At 39.7% G+C, this 19,027-nt stretch overlaps 1 protein-coding gene across 4 annotated transcripts in view; it reads left to right on the forward strand.

Moving 5' to 3' along the window:
- Nucleotides 1–19,027, forward strand: part of PPP6R2 (protein phosphatase 6 regulatory subunit 2) — a 109,683-nt gene that overhangs the window by 82,738 nt on the left and 7,918 nt on the right. For 3 of the 4 annotated variants that reach the window (XM_052790366.1, XM_052790368.1, XM_052790365.1), the window contains 10 exons: nucleotides 1,375–1,460; nucleotides 1,803–1,883; nucleotides 3,855–3,952; nucleotides 6,529–6,586; nucleotides 8,024–8,151; nucleotides 9,122–9,297; nucleotides 10,745–10,907; nucleotides 11,301–11,389; nucleotides 12,564–12,771; nucleotides 15,655–15,678. In XM_052790366.1, the coding sequence (XP_052646326.1) occupies nucleotides 1,375–1,460; nucleotides 1,803–1,883; nucleotides 3,855–3,952; nucleotides 6,529–6,586; nucleotides 8,024–8,151; nucleotides 9,122–9,297; nucleotides 10,745–10,907; nucleotides 11,301–11,389; nucleotides 12,564–12,771; nucleotides 15,655–15,678 (1,111 nt within the window). The remainder of the gene's footprint in view (nucleotides 1–1,374; nucleotides 1,461–1,802; nucleotides 1,884–3,854; nucleotides 3,953–6,528; nucleotides 6,587–8,023; nucleotides 8,152–9,121; nucleotides 9,298–10,744; nucleotides 10,908–11,300; nucleotides 11,390–12,563; nucleotides 12,772–15,654; nucleotides 15,679–19,027) is intronic. The other variant, XM_052790369.1, reaches the window with a different exon arrangement.

Below are 19,027 nucleotides of genomic sequence, written 5' to 3' on the forward strand. Positions count from 1 at the left end.
GAACGCTTCTTTTCTTCTGGATTTATATGCGTGTTTATAGTGCTTACTTACAGCATTCTAGGGTGGAGTTTATAAGTGGTGTTTCTATACTCCCTTATTCTTATACCTGTCTGAGAGGAAGAGAGACACAAGAGTAAATGATCACAGAGGCCCTATATCTCCACTTTGTTGGAGATACTCACATTGCCAGGTGTTGTCCATCGTAACTTCATTGGACTTTATTTTGAGAACTAGTTCTATCTGACATTTTTGTGTGAGAGGAAATAAGATTTTGCTTCTGCATCTATTATGGGAAACAATGAGCACAAATATGATTTGAGTTTCCATTTTTGGCTTCTAACAAACATACCAAATGGTAATATAGTAACTTGGTGTGTTGTCATATCTACATGAAAATTGGGAAGTTAGAAATATTTTAGTAAAGTCTGAAAGTTTCACAAGTCCTGTTTATTTCTCTCCATTGTTTTACTGCACTGGGTCTGGCTGGGATGAAGGTAACTTTATTCATAGCAGCTGTGCAGTGCTGTGTTTTGGATTTGTGACTAAAACGGTGTGGATAACACACCACTATTTTAGCTATTCCTGAGCAGTGCTTGCGCAGCACCAAGGCTCTTTCTTTACCCACTCTGTCCCCACCCTGGGGGACAGATGGGGGTGGACAAGAGGCTGGGGGGGGACACAGCCAGACAGCTGACTTGGACTGTCTGAAGGGCTATTCCATGCCATGTTCTCAGCAGTAGGAATTGGGGGGACAGTCTTTCCGCGGTAGCTCCTGCTCAGAGGCTGGCTGGTGGGAGGCGGTGAGAGAGTGCCTTTGATCACTTGGTTTGGGTTTTATTTTTTCCTTCTTTTCTCCACTTATTAAATTTTCTTTATCTCCACCCATGAGTTTTTCTCACTTACGGTCTTCCAGTTCTTTCCTCCATCCTGCTGTGGGGTGGAGTGAGCGAGCAGCTGGGTGGGTGCTTAGTTGCTGGCTGGGGTCAACCCACCACAATCCCCATGAAAGAAAAAGAAGAAAAGAGTAGAACTTGAGTCACTTGTATGCTTGTTTTCAGAAAGTTGTAGTAAAAGTTTTGTATCTTTAGCCCACTGTAATTCCACAAGTGTGTCAAGATTGTTAAGACCAGTGATATCTTACTGGTTGGCCTAATGAAAGATGTTCCTTTCTCTGCAGAATTTACCATTTTTATAAAATCATGAGTAAAATGTAATTCACTTTACAGAGCACTTACATAATGCATGCATTACTTAGCTCATGTGCAGTTGTATGTGTCTGCTCAAAAACTTCCAGGTAACCAGTGGGGCTAAGTGACTGGCTTTGATCCCTTCTCATTGAGTTGTGGTAATCTTTATGGTGACCTTTTATTACAGAGCTACCTGAAGATTGCAGGGGGAGATGGGAGAGTTTTGTAGAAGAGACGCTGACGGAAACAAACAGGAGGAATACAGTGGATTTGGTGAGAACAGTGATATTGTGCATATTTCAGATAGGCCTGCTATCTTCTGGACTTTCTTTAACTAAAAAAAAAGTTCTATTTCTGGGGTTTTTTTCTTCTTTTGCTTGTTTTTATGACGTAAGCTTACAAAGGCAGAGTGTTTGTAGAAAACATATCCCATAATAGTTCTTCAAGCAGCAGCAGCTCTGATACATGGTGGTAAACTATAGTCCACGTTTCTGTGTTATTCATTGGGACAGTTCCTGTCTTCTGGGGAGTTTGGTCTTTGATCGTATTTACAGAATGAAAGTATTTGAGCTTTCTTAGCTTTCACTTGTGCTTATTTTTTTGTACTTTTTTCAGGTGAGCACTCACCATCTGCACTCTTCCAGTGAGGATGAAGACATTGAGAGTGCTTTTCCCAATGAACTCTCTCTCCAGCAGGTGAGTTGACACATGCTCTTCACTATTCCTGGGAAGCTTGCTTCTCTGATTCACCCTTAATCCGTCCTAGTATAGAGCAGCTTCCTAAATTTTATTCTTTGTCAGTGTGTTCAGCTCTTTTGTGTTTTTCCAATGTAGTTAGTTACGTGGCAGACTTCAGTCTAGACTCCAGTTGGGAATAAATTTGGCTCAGACTGCATGCAAGTCCCAGATACATGATGTGTCTCACATTTCTGTGAGGCTCTGCATATTTCTTGCTCTTTTCCTGGTTCTTTCCACACTAGGGGGCTGGGTCATCCTGAGTTTGTAGACCAGTTGCAGGGAGTTGCTGTAGTTCCCAGCCAACAAGGTAGTGTGCATCACCTACTTGCAGTAGAATTGGAGCTGATAGTGGGGTTCTGCTTCCTCTTGGGCTATGCAGTCTAATATTAAAAACTGAAAGAGCTATACTAAAATGTTAGCAGTAAAGAACAGTAAGCAGGAGCAGTAAGAGCGGTAAAAGCCCTTGACGCAGGAAGAAACAGAGGTAATTAAGGGTTCATCTGCATTTAGCAAAGATCTCAGGATCCTCAAAATCTGAGGTACTCTGTTAAAGCTCCATCAAATATATGGAAGCTGCTTTTCAGGATGAAATATTTAGACAAGTTCTTCCAACCTTTTTTGATGCTGAGAACATAAAGAACATTAGCAGAACGTATAAGTTTCAACCTTTTTGGTAGGAAGCTACCTATGGGGAGTAAAAAAACAATCTCGATCTGAAATCTAGTTAAGGGTAAAAATGAGCTGAAAATAGTTTATAGTTATTCTTTTGTCCAAATACTCTAACTGCCTACTCTGATGTTACAAATACCTTTCTTTTCCTCAGCTGATACTTAGAAAGCGCATTAAAAAAGGAAAAATGCATTGTCTTTGTAAAAAAAAAAAAAATAAAAAAAATTGTTTTGTCTTTTACTGTGACAAGTATCAATAGAAATATTGACAGGAGCCTGCAGAACTCCTCAGACAGGAACATGGGTACTTCATATCACCTGCAGTGGAGTCATGACAAAATGCAGCTGCAGAGATGCATATTTGAATTACTTAGCTGTAGCTGGAGTGGGCTACCTACCAGTATTCAGAATTATCCTCCAAATAGGAAGGTTGAAAAAATAATAATGCAGTGCATAAGAGGAAGTGTGAGAGTCTGTTTGGAGGCAGAAGCAATCCTTTTCATAAATAGAGAACGAGGCGTGGATGACAAGGCAAGAATGTGACCAAAAGCATATCTGGGCAATTATCCTGAGGTGCAAGCAAAAAAAGAGAAGACCCAAGCTGCTGCAGGAAACCAAACATGTGATAGGTGGGAGTGTTGCCTCAAAGACATATGGAATAATTTTCCCATTCTCCTTGGTGAACATCCAGTTGGAGGCAGTGAACTTCAAAAGTGATTTTTATTAGCAAAAGGTAAGGTAGAGGATAACAATGAGAATGATTGGAGGTGTAGAACATGACACATGAAGAAAAGTTGAAAGAATTTGGTCCACTTGGTCAAGAGAAGACAAGATTATACAGAGACATATGCCTCATCCAACAAGGAAGAGGGGTTTAGAGGAAGTGAAAAGTACCTTCTTGATGTCAGTGGTGGGTTTATATTGCAGTAAGGTAAATTTCATATTGCATCAGGGGAAAACAAACAAATGAAAAAACCCAATACAACATTTTAATAGAATAATGAAGCCAACAAATGGTTTACTGGGAAAATTTCATAACTCTCTTTGGAAGAAGTTAAGAGCAGATGAGAGAAGCATCTGTCCAGGACTTGCAGAAGTCTGTTTGATCCCGCTTTGAGAAAGCGGGTTGGAGTAGATGATTTCTCAAAATTCGTCAGTTTTCTATGATACTAATGCTTTCCTAGAATATGTGTTTTCAGCCAGCTTAACTGAATATCTTTGGACACCTTAATGATAGCTCTTTTTGGGTTCCGTTGCTCAGGCCTTCTCTGAGTACCAGATCCAGCAGATGACAGCTAACTTTGTGGATCAGTTTGGGTTTAACGATGAGGAGTTTGCAGACCAGGATGATAATATCAAGTAAGTTTATAAAACTTCAAGAGGCTTATATGTAGCATTTAAGCCTCTTTGCATCTAATCTTTCTTCTTTTGGTTCAGGTTTTAAAATGAACCTCACTGTGTACCTCCTCTGGCTTGAAACAAACAGAAGACTGATCAATGGCTTGGAAAACAGCTGACCTTTTTTTCTTTTTATAGGAGTCCACCCTGATCTCCAAAGACAGTTTTAGAACCAAGGAAAAGAGTTTTCTTCATTTTGAAGAGAAATATTTTTAATAAAACACACAATTATTATCCAGCCATGTTCTAGAATAAATTTAATTGCACAGAAGGCAAAGCATTAGAGCTTACTCTAGGCAATTATACAGATATTCTCCAGTGGCATTAAGTCCTTATTGAAATCAGGAGTAGAAAGACTAGTGTTCTGAAGCCCATGGAAAAATTTAGCCATTTTCTCTCCTCTGAAAAAGGAAACATAGATAAGGCAGGAGCAAATAACAGTTCAAAGAAGGCAGATATAGGTGGATTTAATGTTACGCGACTTGCTGAATTCAGTGTTTGGAATTTGTGCTGCTTTTATAGAACTACTGTAATCTAATTAAAACTGCAGCTCATCTTCTCACCTTAAAAACTGTACCTAACAAAATTACTGCATCTGTAATTATCTCGCTTGTCCATAATGGTTCAGAAATTGTAACCGTTTAGTATACAGTTATTGACAGAAAAGTGCTCCAGGAGGATACCCAGTGTGTTTCCTGCTCGACGGTTTTGCCCATTCGCTTTCATCTCATGGCAATGTTCATCTCAGTCAAAGGAATTATTTGTCATCCGAGGTGACAGGGAGCGTATGTGGCAGTACCTGCTGTACATACCATCCTAGGGCTGATACTTATGGGCCAGCAAATGTTGGGTCTGCTCTGCAAAGAACTGTGGGAACCTGATATCTTGGAATCCTGACAGAAACTGGAAACTTTTAGCCCAGAAAGCTCTGGGCATGCCAGTTTGCTCCAACTCTTCAGCTGCTCCAGATCTGATTTATTGAGGATTCTTTTGCTGGTTCTGCTCAGATCATATTTTTAGCAACTACTGGGCTCCATGAAATACCTCAAATAAAATGACAATGTGGAAATAGTTTGGCTGCTTCAGAGTTGCTTTCAAGGATGAATCAAAGTAGAGAGTCATAAGATCCCTAGGGTCATAGGAGCTCCATTAAGGTGTTTGCCAAATAGTTGGGAGCTGTATTCTAACATGGAGAAAGATTTTGGAGTCCAGCTTTTCCTGTCTTTTTTCTTTATGAGCACTGTAGATGTCCAGAACTTTAATAAGGCCAAAAAGTTCCAGACTAGAACGAGAGTTCAATGGAACATGGATTACTTAGTTCTCCACATTTTTAAAAAAATAAAATACACTTTTAACTTCTTATCAAATAGCAGCAAATATTGAACTTGTGTATGTGTAAGTGGAGGGGAAGTCTTAACTTATGTGAGGAGCTGCTGAAGGTAGTAATGTCCATTTTAAAATGAACATGAAACTGAACAAAATCTGTAACTGGGATGTGCTAGCCTTCTCTGTATTCGTGATTACAAAAGGAGGAATATACTACAGAACTGTTCTGGCATTGAACATTCTGAGTGGTGCTCCCTGTCATCTGTTTTCCAGCTGTTGAAAACTGTTGCAGATAGGAATTTGAATATTTTAGGAAATATTATTCATGTTTCAATGTCCTGGTGATTTGCATGACAGTATTTTTTTGCTAACTGAACAGTCTTGTTTAAAAGAAAGTAACACTGTCCAAACTCAGAGGTACCTAGATATGGTGAAAAAATACTGCATTGACCCAAACTGTGCTAGTAGGTTGGAGTTTTTTGGCCTGTAGCACCCTCTGCTGTTCTTACAGTAGACTCTCTTGGGTGCAAATCGGAAATTGTGATATTTAATGATTTTTGCAGCATTCATGTCTTAGTAATGCGTTGGGGTTGTTGAGCCACTGGTACACTAAGATTCCCTGAAGCTACTGTAATCGTGTTAAAACAGGCAGGTGTGATCCCATCTGGATATTTCTGGGTATATGCCTACCGTGCAGGATTCAGTCTCTCTGGGTCTTGTCTCATGTGGAGGAACCCAGTGGAATTCTTGGGTGAACATAGGACTGGAATCCCAGAGCAGCTGGGTGCAGCTCCTTCTATTTTTAATTAATTACGAGTTTGGGTTTTTTCTATATGATTTGGTTCAGCTGGAAAGACCCAGTAAAAAAAGTTAAGATAGCCTTTGTGCTGCATAGGTACCGTGTGACTTGCAAAGTAACAGCCAGACATTGCTGTGGTTGCCATGAAGCCTCAAAAGACCATATTATCAAGATAATGACAAAGGTTGTTCATTCAGTTATTGAATCAGGCCTAAGCATGAAAATCTGAAATAATCTTTCATCTCAAAGAGAGGAGACCATTGCACGTAAGACAGAAGTGAATATTCAGGGAACAAATGCAGAAGGCATTGAGTGTCTCTGTGGTTAGCTATCCTCTGGTCTTTTGTTGGTGGTGCAAAAGTGCTTTGTTGTTCCATGCCATCACTGAAGTTTCTTTCCCTTCTTTTTGCAGTGCTCCCTTTGACAGGATCGCAGAGATAAACTTCAATATAGATGCAGATGATGACAGTGTAAGTGGGCGTTTTGGGATATTTATTTAATAGGACAGATTCTGGCAAGGTTATGCTTGAATCAGCTGTTGTTATTTTGGTCAATGAAAAGGTGTCCTTGTAGCTGAGTCCAGTTAAGGAACTCAGGGCATTACATGTGCCCTCAGAGAATCTCCCTACAGTTCATAGCTTTGGTGAGGATCTTCAGAAATAGTACTCTACATTGAAGGACTCTCTCTCTCTCTTTTTCTTTCTCTGTGCAGTGTCAATCTATTGTCCTTATTTTTACTTTGATAATCTTTCCATGCACAGACTAGGAAAAATTGCAAATAGAGAGGGCTTATGGGTCTAAATATTGCCATGCTGTTTCTTGCCTTTTCTGTTCTATTGACCTAAATCAGTACTCATTGAAAAAGCTGGACAGTGGCTGAAAGAGGTGATTCCAGGCTCATCTCCTGACAGAAGCTTGTTTTTGTCAATACTAAGACTTAGGTTTCCTCAGTCTTAAAATACTTTCTTTTTCACTTGAACAGTACTACAAAGAGTTTTTCTTCTCTCTTTTGGCTGCTCTAGACAGTGCTGTATAGATACAGAAAATTTGTTTTCTTTTTGAATCTGCCAGCTAAGTCTGCAGCCACCAATAGCTATTTATACGCTCATCTTAACTTGTTTTTTTTCTGAGTAGGCAGTTTGTGTGTGTGATGGAATTCTAATGCAGCCATTGGTTTGGACTGTGCACCATCTGGAAGTCACCATTAAGTCTTTTGATTGAGAGATCCCAGAACACTCAAATAGGCAGACCATTTGTATATCTATGCGGATACCTAACTTTACTGGTGTCTGAAAACTGTAATTTCCAGAATGGAAGGTTGTATGTTTTGAAGCAGGGGGTGTGTGCACATGAGTTAAGTGTTGTCATATTTGCTTAGAAGCTCCTTGCAGTTCTGTCAGGAAGAATGCAGTCATTGAAAGAAATTGCACTGTGGGTTGTTAGTCCAAGCGAGACAGTTTGCATACACGGCATCACTTTATTCTCTAAGTTCCAAGCTGGTCAGTTTGCAAATGTATTCTTAAGGTCATTTGTTCCAGCCTTTTTCTACAGTGACTTTATATCCCTGCCACTGTGAGGGATGCAGAGAGATTCACATAACAGAATAGCTATGAGGCAGCGTGCAGGAGTTCCTGCTGTTTTGGAAGGAGTGCAGGCTGAGAAACTGTTGTGTGTGTTTCTTTATCTATCATGGGCTTGCTGCTTCTGAGCACACTGTGCTGTTATTACTCTTCCACAGCTGAACATTGCTTGTTGCACAGCTTGGGATGTAAAATGAAATAAATGCCAACACCTTTATGGTATTAGTTGTTTACAAATGCTGTTCTATGAACTTCCTCATCACTGAAGCTCTTGTGTCTGTCTCCAAAGAATTAATGGAATTTGATTTCTTCTTAATATTATTTTAGCCCAATGCTTCCCTCTTTGAAGCCTGCTGCAATGAGCGGATCCAACAATTTGATGATAATGAGGAAGAAGAAGATATCTGGGAAGAGAAGGAGATAACCTATGCAACCCAAGTTAAATCAAGAACACGGTAAGGTGAAAACAAAAGATCAATTTTTTTTTTTTTTTAAATTATTTATTTATTTTCCCCTAAATGCTGTGAAACTGTACATTTCAGTTAAGTGCATGTTTAATTGTTACTTATGTGCTGTGAGGCCTTTTTCTAACAGAAACCAGAGTGCTTTCCATGTCACACTTCCGCAGAAAGAGGTGATGGTTTGTCTTGAATGTGAAACAAAGATCAAATTTTAGGGAGTGCAATAATGATGGAAACACCTAATTACTGAGTCTATTGTCAAAGAAATTAAAAAAAACCCCACCCTTAGTTCGAAATACTTAAAACTTACTCCTTTCCTCATATTTGAAGAGGAGGAGGCTGAGAGAATAGTAAGACTGAGGGAAGTAGACAGAATATTCTTTTTCAGAATGTTGAAAGAGGAAAAGTAATGTTTTACATGAGAGTGAGTGACCTCCCGTGGTGCATCTCTGGCATTGCAAATCGTTTACAATCTTTCATCCCTTTGATATAGTCAGTTATTAAATGAAGTTACTTCTATAATTCTAAGTCTGAAAATATGATCAAATGAGACAGGAAAAATGGCCAAGACCTTAGTGTTTATTTGCATAGCATCAATAAACGGATTGTCTTGTTCATACACAGAGTCGATACTACACTAGTATTCCCCTCACTTGCCACTGTTTTGTCTGCTCATATCAATATCCAGCCCTTAATATGTCAGTGCAACATATTTCCCATTACAACTCTGTAGATGCATTTTGACAAGTAAAGCACGTAGGGACTTTAGTGGAAGTATCTGGAGGAGTGCCTGCTATTGTCTGTCTGAGCTTTGTCTCTTTTTGGGAAATAAGCCCTGTAAAAGGCATTCAGCATCACTTGGTCAGCTCGCATTTTGTGTTTTCTCCCTGGGGCAGGGAGGAAGCAGGTGAGGGATGAACTGGCTGCTGTAAGGGTTTTTCTAATTCTGAGTTCTGCGATTTAGATTTGGAGCATCTCAGACCTCAGAGAGTTCATCAAAAAGTGATCTTGAGAATGGAGATCATGATGGTAGTGTGGACTCTGAAGAAGAGGAAGAAACAGAACAGCAGCCGCCTCCTTCCTCAGCAAACAACAACAAGAACAATATTTCTGAGCAGAAAGACTCTGACTCCTCTGAAGGTAAAGAGTTTAAAACAGCACCATCCCACTGGTGGGATGAGATCTGCAATCATGTCTTCAGAATAGCAGTTTGCAAATTGCCTGGTTTCTATGGCTATTCTGTAATTCCACCTGTGCAGATAAGAGTGAATTTCAGTTTCATTTTTTGCCTCTGAAATATTAGTGAGATTGAGCCCTGCCAAGCTTCTTCAGAATAGTAGTGTGATGCTTCAGTTATGCTAAGACAGCTACACAGGTACAAGTACAGTACTACTACTAGCTCTTTTAGTACAAATACTAATGAACAAAATATTATTGCAGTATTAAGACATTAACTCCTTACATTATATTATGAATTTTATGCAGACCCTTGCCAAGTATCTCCACACTCCATGTAGATGCTGCATCTCTTCTGCCTAACTGCCTTTCTAATTTTAGTTTACATGTTGCAAACCCATTCTTACAATGCCTAGAGGAAGGCTGGAGAGGGACTAGGTTTTCCCAGATCACAATGCAAATAAGGCTATGTAAATTCATGAGACACACAGTGTTGTCAGCAAAACCAATTTGGTCAACTGAAATAGAGACAAAAATGTTAACATTCATTCCTTGTTTGGTGAAAGTATTTTCAGTTTAAAAATGTTTCTTTTCCTGGGTGTAACTGTGAGCATAATGCATATTTATTCCAGTAATCAGCTCTCTACAGCCATTTCGTAGTCTCAGATATTTTCGATTCTTATTAGGAAGAACCAGTATAAACAACACAAATGGCAACCTGTGGATAGTGTACGTCAGTTTAGTTACCCTTCTAAAGACTTTGGTTCAAATTCTTGTTCAATTTTTGAGTGAGTGTAAACTTGGTGCATCTTCTACTCTCGGTTTTGTTGCGTGCAAATCGGTTTGCACAACAGGCCTCTGCAATCCTTTCTCTTTCTTGAGAAAAAGGTCTTGAAAAATGCTTTTTAAAAAATTGTGATTTGTAGGAATAGAAGTATGTTCTAATGAATAAGGAGTAGGCTGGGACCGTAAAAAACAAATTATGTTCTTAGTTTTGCTCAAGATGACTTCTGTGATCTTAAAGGTTTTAATCCATATATCAATTCCTTACCTGTAATTGCCAAAATTAAACAGTTAGTGATTGAAATGGTTGAAAGCCACGCCACTTAGCTTTTGACAGGAAACTAAGGTACTTAGAGTTCAGTTGCAAATCACTGGCTGAAAGAATGAAGACAGTCATAATGTCATTTTTTCTTAATTGATGCTTCTTTCTTGTGGATAACATTAGTATTTATCAGAAGAGGGATTTTCAAGCTGATTGTCTATAACGTGTGAGACAGGAAGCTTCCTGTAGATTTTGAAGGAGTGCCATTGGATGTTCTTTCCTTTTTTGTCTCTGGGATCACTTTTGGGGATGTCCAAAGATTCTGAAAACTCCTAAGCATTCCAGTCCATTGTTCTGTGTCTCTAGGGTCTGGATGGACGGCTGTGTTTGAGCCTGTGAACTCGAAGCCCCCTGCACCCTGTGTTGCCATGGATGTTGGATCGAGTGTATGGGATTCAGCAGCTCCAGAGAACACCACGCCAGAGGAGAAAGGATGGGCAAAGTTTACAGACTTCCAGCCTTTCTGTTGGTAGGAGAGGCACACATTCTTTCTTTATAACTTTTGAATGAAAGAATATTTGAAATACAGTTTGATGGAGTGCATTTACTGTGATATTTTCTTCTTCCCTTTCCCTTCCCCTTGCTATACCTTTTATTTTTTAATAAAGTCTGAGTATTCTGGATCAGGGCTTCATACTTCCCTTTGCCTTCCAGTGCTTCTAGCTGGTGTTAGCATTCATGTCTTATGATACAGGAATACTTTATGTATCATCACTGCTGCTACACTAGGAGTATAAAATAAGTAAATGAATACGTTTTTTAGAAGTTAAAAGCCCTAATGATTTCTTCTCTTGGGAATATTTGGAAGCACAACCAAGATATCTGTACTTCATTCTCAAGACTTTTTCTTCCCCTACTTTAGCTCAGAATCAGGTCCACGATGCAGTTCTCCTGTCGATACAGAAAGCAACGATTCAGATGGAAACCCGAAGCAGAGTCAGGACAAAAACTGTAAGTGAGAATGTTACAAGACAAAACAGATGTATTATTTAAGCTGTTTGGAATTTTGCAGAGCGTACCAAGTCTGCTAGGGATAACTTCCCTCCAGTGTCATCTGCCTTATCTTCCTTGAAGGCTCTCTTTCATACAGAGATCAGTCTATTAAAAGAGTAACTCAGAAATCCTGAATGCTTGTTGGGATAATATTATTCAGCGAGAAAAGGATGAAATTTAAGTTAGTGAGAGTTGATGTCGCAGAGACAATCATTTGTAAACTGTTCAAAAGCCCTATTCTAACTGTATGCTTGATTATAAAATTACTTGCCAAAAATTAAAAGGATGGGGTAGGTTATACTATTGGTAATTGTGCTGAGCTAGTTGGTTAGCCTCAGTCTGACTTCTTTCCCTCCTTTCTGAGCAAAGAAAAATAAAATTTAACAAAGGACTTTGATGGAACTAAATTAAACTTTTGTCTGTAGTAACCACTGAAAGGTGGCTAATACTGGAAGGGAGAGCACGGTATCTTTTTCTGCCACATGCATTTTCTGGTATACTCTCCCAGTGGAGCCAGAGGTTCAGTTCAGTAGAGCTCAGACTGGCTGTGATGACTGCTTTATGTATTGCACATTGTTTAAGCCTACCTGGGTAGTGATCTTCAGTCAGGCACTGTGCATTACATCAAGCTGTGTGAGCAGGTACGAACTTCAGAAAGAAAACCACTCTCTGAGACTACAACACTTCTATGCCACTTTCATGAGAGGCTTTTCTTGCTAGGCTTGTATGTGGAATGGAAACCAATGAACACTTCAAAAAGTATAGCTGCTTAAATTATACCACAACAAGTTCTCAGAGTTAATTTAAGTTAGCAGAGACCCCAGGGACTGCCTTAATCCTCTGTTCAGAGTTATCACTGTTCCACAAGTGAAGAAAATAGTCTCCTCTGTTACGTGTATTAAACACAGACATGAGGTGGCAGGTGGAGAACACTGATTTGTGGGGTTGGGTTTTTTCTCACGTGCAAAAATAATATTGCATGCTGTGGGATCTGCACAGAAACCATCATCTCAAAATTTGCAATAATTGTAAACACTCCATTTTACACCACCCTACTTATTCGGGGTTGTACCTGGGGAGTTGTTCCTGTGGTTTTGTTAATTTTGCAATGTGAATTATTTACTTTTCTTAGTCAGCGCTGCCTCTCCCTGTGTTTGGAACGTCTGCGTCACGAGGAAAGCACCGCTGGTGGCCTCAGACAGCAGCTCCTCTGGAGGCTCTGACAGCGACGAGGAGGAGGATAAAGCTGATATCGTCACAGAAACCATCAGCACAGGCTCAGGCCAGGAAACCATCAAGCTGACTATGGATGCTAAAAATGAGAAGGCTGTTTTCACCAGGTGCGAAAGGAATCTCCTTGGGCTGGGGTCTTGCTCTGCCCTGGTTTTACCCCTTGTGTTGCTAGGGGTTAATATATTACTTTTCCCTTTTAGACACCATGGTTCCAAATGTCCTGTGTGAGGAGAATGTTTTACAGCTTTCTTGTCACAGGGGTTTTGTTCTAAGAAAATGTTTATAATGGGTTTATTTTAAGAAACGTGTGTGGCTCATTTTAGTCACTGAGCCGTGTCACAGAAGCATCGCCCGTCTGTCTGCCTGGCTGCACAAGAGATCCGGGCCCAGGCTCATGCCGGGGTGCCAGGTCAGATCGCACAGAAGAGTGAGCAAAGCCTCACTGATGGCAAGTGCGAGGTCTGACGTGGCATCAGTGTGTAGTCTTGCAGGGGGGAAGATTTAAATGACTCAAGCTATCATTTTCCCCTCACTGTCAAAATAGTACATTGTCAAAGTATAGGCGATAAATGATAAAAAATGCAAAATACCAGAAAAAGATATAGCAGATCCTGAGATTTGTTAGCTTTTGGGCAGGAGTTTGGTTGGAATTGCATGTGCTCGAATCTAGCCTACATTAATCATTTGAGGGGGGAAGCTGATTTTCAAAACAGTTAGCATCTAGTTCACTTTGGTGCATCCGGAAATATTACCGAATTTTAAGATATTTGGGTTTTTTCCTCATATTCCTTACAAGTATGTAGGGTATGATTTAACTAGTTGGAGTCACTGTATTTTATGCATCTGACTCAGGAACAGGCATTTACTTTTTATAATGTTGTGGTTATGTGACTTTTTTGGATAGTCAACGTGAGCTGCTTGGTATGTGTACACACTCCAGCAAATAGCTACTAGGAGTTAAAAAGCAGTGGCTCAGAAGACAAGTGGGATTACAGGACTAAGTAAAAATATGGGAGGCAGTTAACCAAAGGTACGTTTGGTTAGGCAACTCTGAATTGAGTTTTTAATAACATGACTGGGTTTTATTTTTTATGTCCACCTCAAATGGCCTTTACTCTTCATACTTGAAATAAGTAAGATCCCTGAGATTTCTTTGCTTGCAGTGATTGCATCTGAAGAGCTGTTTTGATAAATGGCGTTAGTTTGTATGCATAGGGATGGCATGGCCAAGCAGACTGGCTTCATGAAAAATGAAAGATGAGGAAAATAAGAATACTGCCTGCTGTGCTAAAAGCAGCATCTCCTTTTTCAGTTTTCAGTGTACTTGAATTATATCTAATTAAATCCATTGGCATGTGTATCTAAAACAAACTCTGTGCTCCAGATGTTTTTCCTCTCTGAATGCATGGTGTAAGTAGAGTAGTATTACACATGTGACTGTCTGGATTCACAGTAGCAGTGTAAATCTTATTTGGCATGTTCTTAGGTCTTCCATTTATTTCCTAGCAGGTAGGATTTTTTTAAAATTTTTTTTTCTGATTTGGCTGGTTAGATGTTGTGGGCTATACTGGTGTTTCAGGCAGTGTAATTTTGAACATGTTTTTCTCTCTAAATAAGTGTATATATCTCGAGCACTTTCAATAAGGACAAGGCTTCCAGAACCTGCTTGGTTTTGCATGACTGTAGTTCTACAAAACTAATTCCATTTTGGCAAAGAAAGTAAATACTTGAATAACCACAGTCTCCACTTTAAAGGTGGCTGTAGCTTTCCACAGCTATAACCACAGCCAAAAATCAAAATAGAAGCTGTGGGAAGACAGAAACCTGTGACATAGATTGTGATTTCAGCTGTTCAGATCTGTTTCGTAGCCAGGTTTCTCCCAGTGTATGAATTGCCATCTTGACCAGTGACAATAATGGAAACTTCCTGGTATCCCCAGCTCTCCCAAACCAATCTGCCTTCTGTTGGAACAGATGCAGTTAAACTCAAATGGCCTGTAGTGAATATATTCATTTCTTACCATGTTCCTTAATGATGCCAAGGAAATGAAAAATCCTGAAAGTTTGAGTATTTTGGGTTGAGTATGTGGTTCTTGATGACTTTCCACAAGCACTTGCCCAAAAGTGCTAAACTTTTACCGAACCGCATTCCTATTTCTGTAGAAACAGGTCTTCTCCTTTTTTCCCCTCCCTGCAATACTGAAGTCTACAGTGGGGATCTTTAATACTCCTTGGAGCTACAGAAGGACTCTGTGGATTCTACAATCACTAGGGTCGTGAAGGCTCCAGATCTTACAGTACATGCCTCCAGATGTTACAGTACATGCCTCTAAATACCCTCCATGATCATCTTCTCAACTGCTGATGCTTCTCTGCCTGCCCGTACTGCCCCAAAATTTAAACTCTGGAAGGCTAATGATTTGTTCTTGCATGGCTTGGTAGAACGTCCCTCATGGCAGTTCTGCTTAAACTCTGACTAAGAATATTGGCTACCTTAAACATGATACAAAAGAAGGTGTTTCAGATGTATTTAGCTAATTTCTCTACTTTAAATGTATTTAGCTAACTTCCTTTCCCATATCTACTTCTATATAGTGGTTTCTTGTGAAAAAATAAGTAGTTTTGCAGAAGTTCTCTGACTAAAGAGCTTCCAGTATTGCTAAATCTCGCTCTTTGATAACTTCAGAGAGTATGTGTTAGTCTTGAGAAAGATGCTTTTTACAGTGTATCCAATCTTCTGCTTTTTTTGTATATTGATCTGAATTTTACGTGGAAAATTATGTGTTCAGTGATTATACTCTTTGAAATAGCTTTTCAATGTTCCTGCATATTCTCCTGGCAGGAGCACCGCTTGAGGATACAGTTGCAAAGTTAATTCTTTTGTCTGTTTTTTCAGCAATCTTTACTGTTTTCTTTTTCTTCCTTTCTTTGCTTTCTTTCTATTTCTGCCTCTCTTGCTGCCTTTCTCTCTTGCTGTGGGTGTTGCTCAGAGTATTTAGACCTGCAGTCAGAGGGTATGTATGACGGTGACCTTCTCAGGGTTCCAAACATCCACCTGACAAGTAGTTTCTCCCATTAGTTACTTCATACTGGGCTGGAAAAAAGAGCTGTTGGACCATTGGACTGGGAAAGCTCATCTTTTCACAATCAGTTAAAACAGATCCTAGAAATTTTATTTCGAAAACCTGAATTTGAGGTTGTGTATAGTCCTTTGTGAAAGTATGCACACAGTCAACATAGCCATTGATGAACCATTAAAAAGCAAATAGAGTGTTTAGTAGTTTCATGCATCGTGTCCTTGAGCTTCTGCCATTCCACCTGTTTGTGAGCTCTTTCTGCAAATAGGATTTTTTTTATTATTTTAAAGGGAAAGTTCATGCTCTAGTCAGGATGACTATAGGAAAGCCTTGCTGACTGCTGTTTGCTAGTGCACACACTGCTAGAGTTGCTGCCTGTTAGGTGGGGTAGTGCTCAAGTCTCTTTGACTCTTTCTCACAACAGCACTAACAAATATTTTACCTGCATGTTGTAATACGCCATAAAATAATGGTTGATGTATTTTCCAAAGGCTTTTTTTTTTTTTACCAAACACTTATTTTTTCCCCAATGTTTTCTTTCCATTTTAAATTGTGGGGTTTTTTACTGATTATTTTCTAGAATTCATCCATTTAAATTAATTTTCCCAGTCACTGTGCAAGCTAGCAAGACTTTGCTGTAATTTCTAGATGAGATCGGAGACAAAAAGAGAAATTCACTGTAATAAGCATGTCTCATAACTGTTTCATTTGAAGAGGAGTATGTTACAGCAAACATGTAAACTTTCAGATCTAGAAAGCACAGTCACCTGATGAAGAGAAATACCGTCCTGACTTCTCTGAGCAGGAGGTTCAGGAAATGCAGCTCAGCATGTGCCTGCAGTCTCCAGAGACTAAAGGCTTTCAAAATTGTAAGCTGCGTGGTATTTTGAAATAGTTGTAATTACAACACGTACTTACATAACTTACTATTTTAATAATTAAAAATGTAATTTTAACAAACTTTTGAAAGTTTTCTGCCTCTTTCATAAGTAGGCAAGTACGTATTGCATTTATCTCACACTACGTGCTATCAGGCTGTACGTTTTGCTAGAAAAATGTAGTAATATTCCAGCTGTTAATGAGTGATCTGAGAGGTGTAGTCCATGCCAGTATTTGACTGTTTGAGCATTCTCAAAGCTGTTCAGAGCAAACGCAAGCTGTGAAGGTCTCAGAAATTTCTGCAAGGCTTTGCTGAAGTTGTAGGAGCAATCGATGAATGAGATAGGTGAAATGTGAGGGCTGTGCAGCAGTGTTAACCCGGGCAGCTCCATGTTGCTCGTGTCTATCGATCTATGTGTAGCAGAACAGTCATGAGACTTGCATTTAATGGGGAAAGCAGAATAATGGATGCAAAAGTGTATGCAATGTGAGCAGTACTTCTTGTGGGAAATGACTTGCATTTCTGTGTCTGTGTGCTTAATTTTTAATGGTATGATATTAACTCAGCTTTTGAAAATCAGAAAGAAGAAATGCAAAAGCTTATCTGAAGTATTTTGCTGCTGAGTTGTTCAAATAAGGTTTCTAAGGAGCTCTTTAAAAGATGAGCTGCACTTAAAAAATCCAGCTAAAAAAAAACCAGCTAAAAAAAAAAATCCAGCTTTTGCTGTGTATGGTGATAGTGGGCTTGGGATGTTTGCAACTTTTAATTTCTCTTCCCGTTTATTAACTTTACCTAAAATGCTTTTTTTCCCCATCTAATCTTTTCTTTTTTCTTTTTTTTTTTTCTTTTTTTTTAATGGTTGGATATGTTAACTGTCCCTTTTCCCTAGTGCCTCCTCACCCGACTAGCTTGGATAAGCAACTGAAAAAGAAAGTTTAGAGGGGAGACTGGAATCCATCTGAAAATAGTGGTTGCTGCCTGTTAAAAACAAATATATTTCTTCTGTGTCTGTATGATACCAACTCTCATTTAGTGCATTCTTCAGCTTTGCAGGCAGACACTGTAGATGCTGCAGCGGTTTCCTTAGAACTGAGGTGAAAATGAGACAACACTAGCAATTTCTGCTTTTGCAGAAATTTCTTCAGTTTCTGCATTACAGTTTCTGTATTACAGTTTCTGTAAAATCGCTGTAGAAGTCTCCCCTTGTTTCTGATCATACACAGTTCTGGGGTGAAAGTACTTAACTTTCGTTCTGACAGCAGTGACAACCCTAAATTGCTGAAATAGCTCAGAAATAGCAGCTGGCAGTGGTTCCTCCTGTTGCTCTGGGCGTGGGGGCTGGGGGCTCCGTACCCCGGGGGTCCGGGCCAGGCGCTTGCGCAGGGTGGCCCTTGGCATTGGCTGTCACTGAGCAAGGAGATTTGGTGCAGTGCCCGCTTACACGCGGCAGAGAAAATCCTCCAGTTTCCCAAGCTGAATGGAGTGACGTTGTCACAGTGGATGTTTTGAGCTCTCCCGTTTCTGGGATACATGTTTCTTTTCTGTGCCTGCTGACTGTTCATCTTGCATGACGTTTGGGTTCACCATTGCATGTGACGAGCATGAAGCATCAGCGTGAGAAACGGTCGTCTTGCCTCTATCTCCTTTTGCTGCCCAACTGCGAAGAGTTCCTGGAATGCTTTGGACAGATGCTGAAGGGAAACGAGCATGCTGTGGGAAATGGGGCATGGAGCATGATGCCACCATTTTTGTAAAATTTAGACGCATATCGGTGTACATTTATTCAGAAAGAAACATAAAAGTGACTAACCTGAGGTCCCACTTCACCAGAAAACTTTTCCAATCAAAGGTGAATGCTTAGTGCAATAATTGGCATAGACGGGACCTTCAAAGCTGACATAAGTGTTGGCCTTTTTAATGAAGATTGCATGTAAATTTGGAAGCCAGACCTCTCATGCTGTGTGGCTTTGTCTAATTAACAGCCAAGAAATACTTTGGGAGTGTGTTGAGAAGTACATGTGTAGCATGGCTGCCCTTGCATCTCTTACTTTGTCTTGTGGTTGGTTGTTGCAGAGCCTGGTTTTTAAGGACTTGCTTGTGGGCTCAGCATGAGACTTGTTTAGGTACGCTTTTTATACATGTCTTGCTTCTTTGTTTATAGTACAACTGTTTTTCCTAGTGTGTCTTCACGGTGTTTTGTTGTCTATGATACTAATTGTTTACCAAAGAGACTAGAGGATATCTAAAGTGTATCCCAGGAGCCACAGTAGTGAGCTTCAGAGGTGGGTAGAATTGAACTCTAAGGCTGTTTCATTCAGTATCAAATCATTCTTTACCAAAATACCTAAAGCTCTTCGATCGTTTGGGACTACAGCATGAATTCTTTATAGACCCTTTGGCAATGAG

Source organism: Harpia harpyja, chromosome 6, assembly GCF_026419915.1.
Source record: "Harpia harpyja isolate bHarHar1 chromosome 6, bHarHar1 primary haplotype, whole genome shotgun sequence".
Classification (NCBI taxonomy): Eukaryota; Metazoa; Chordata; class Aves; order Accipitriformes; family Accipitridae; genus Harpia; species Harpia harpyja.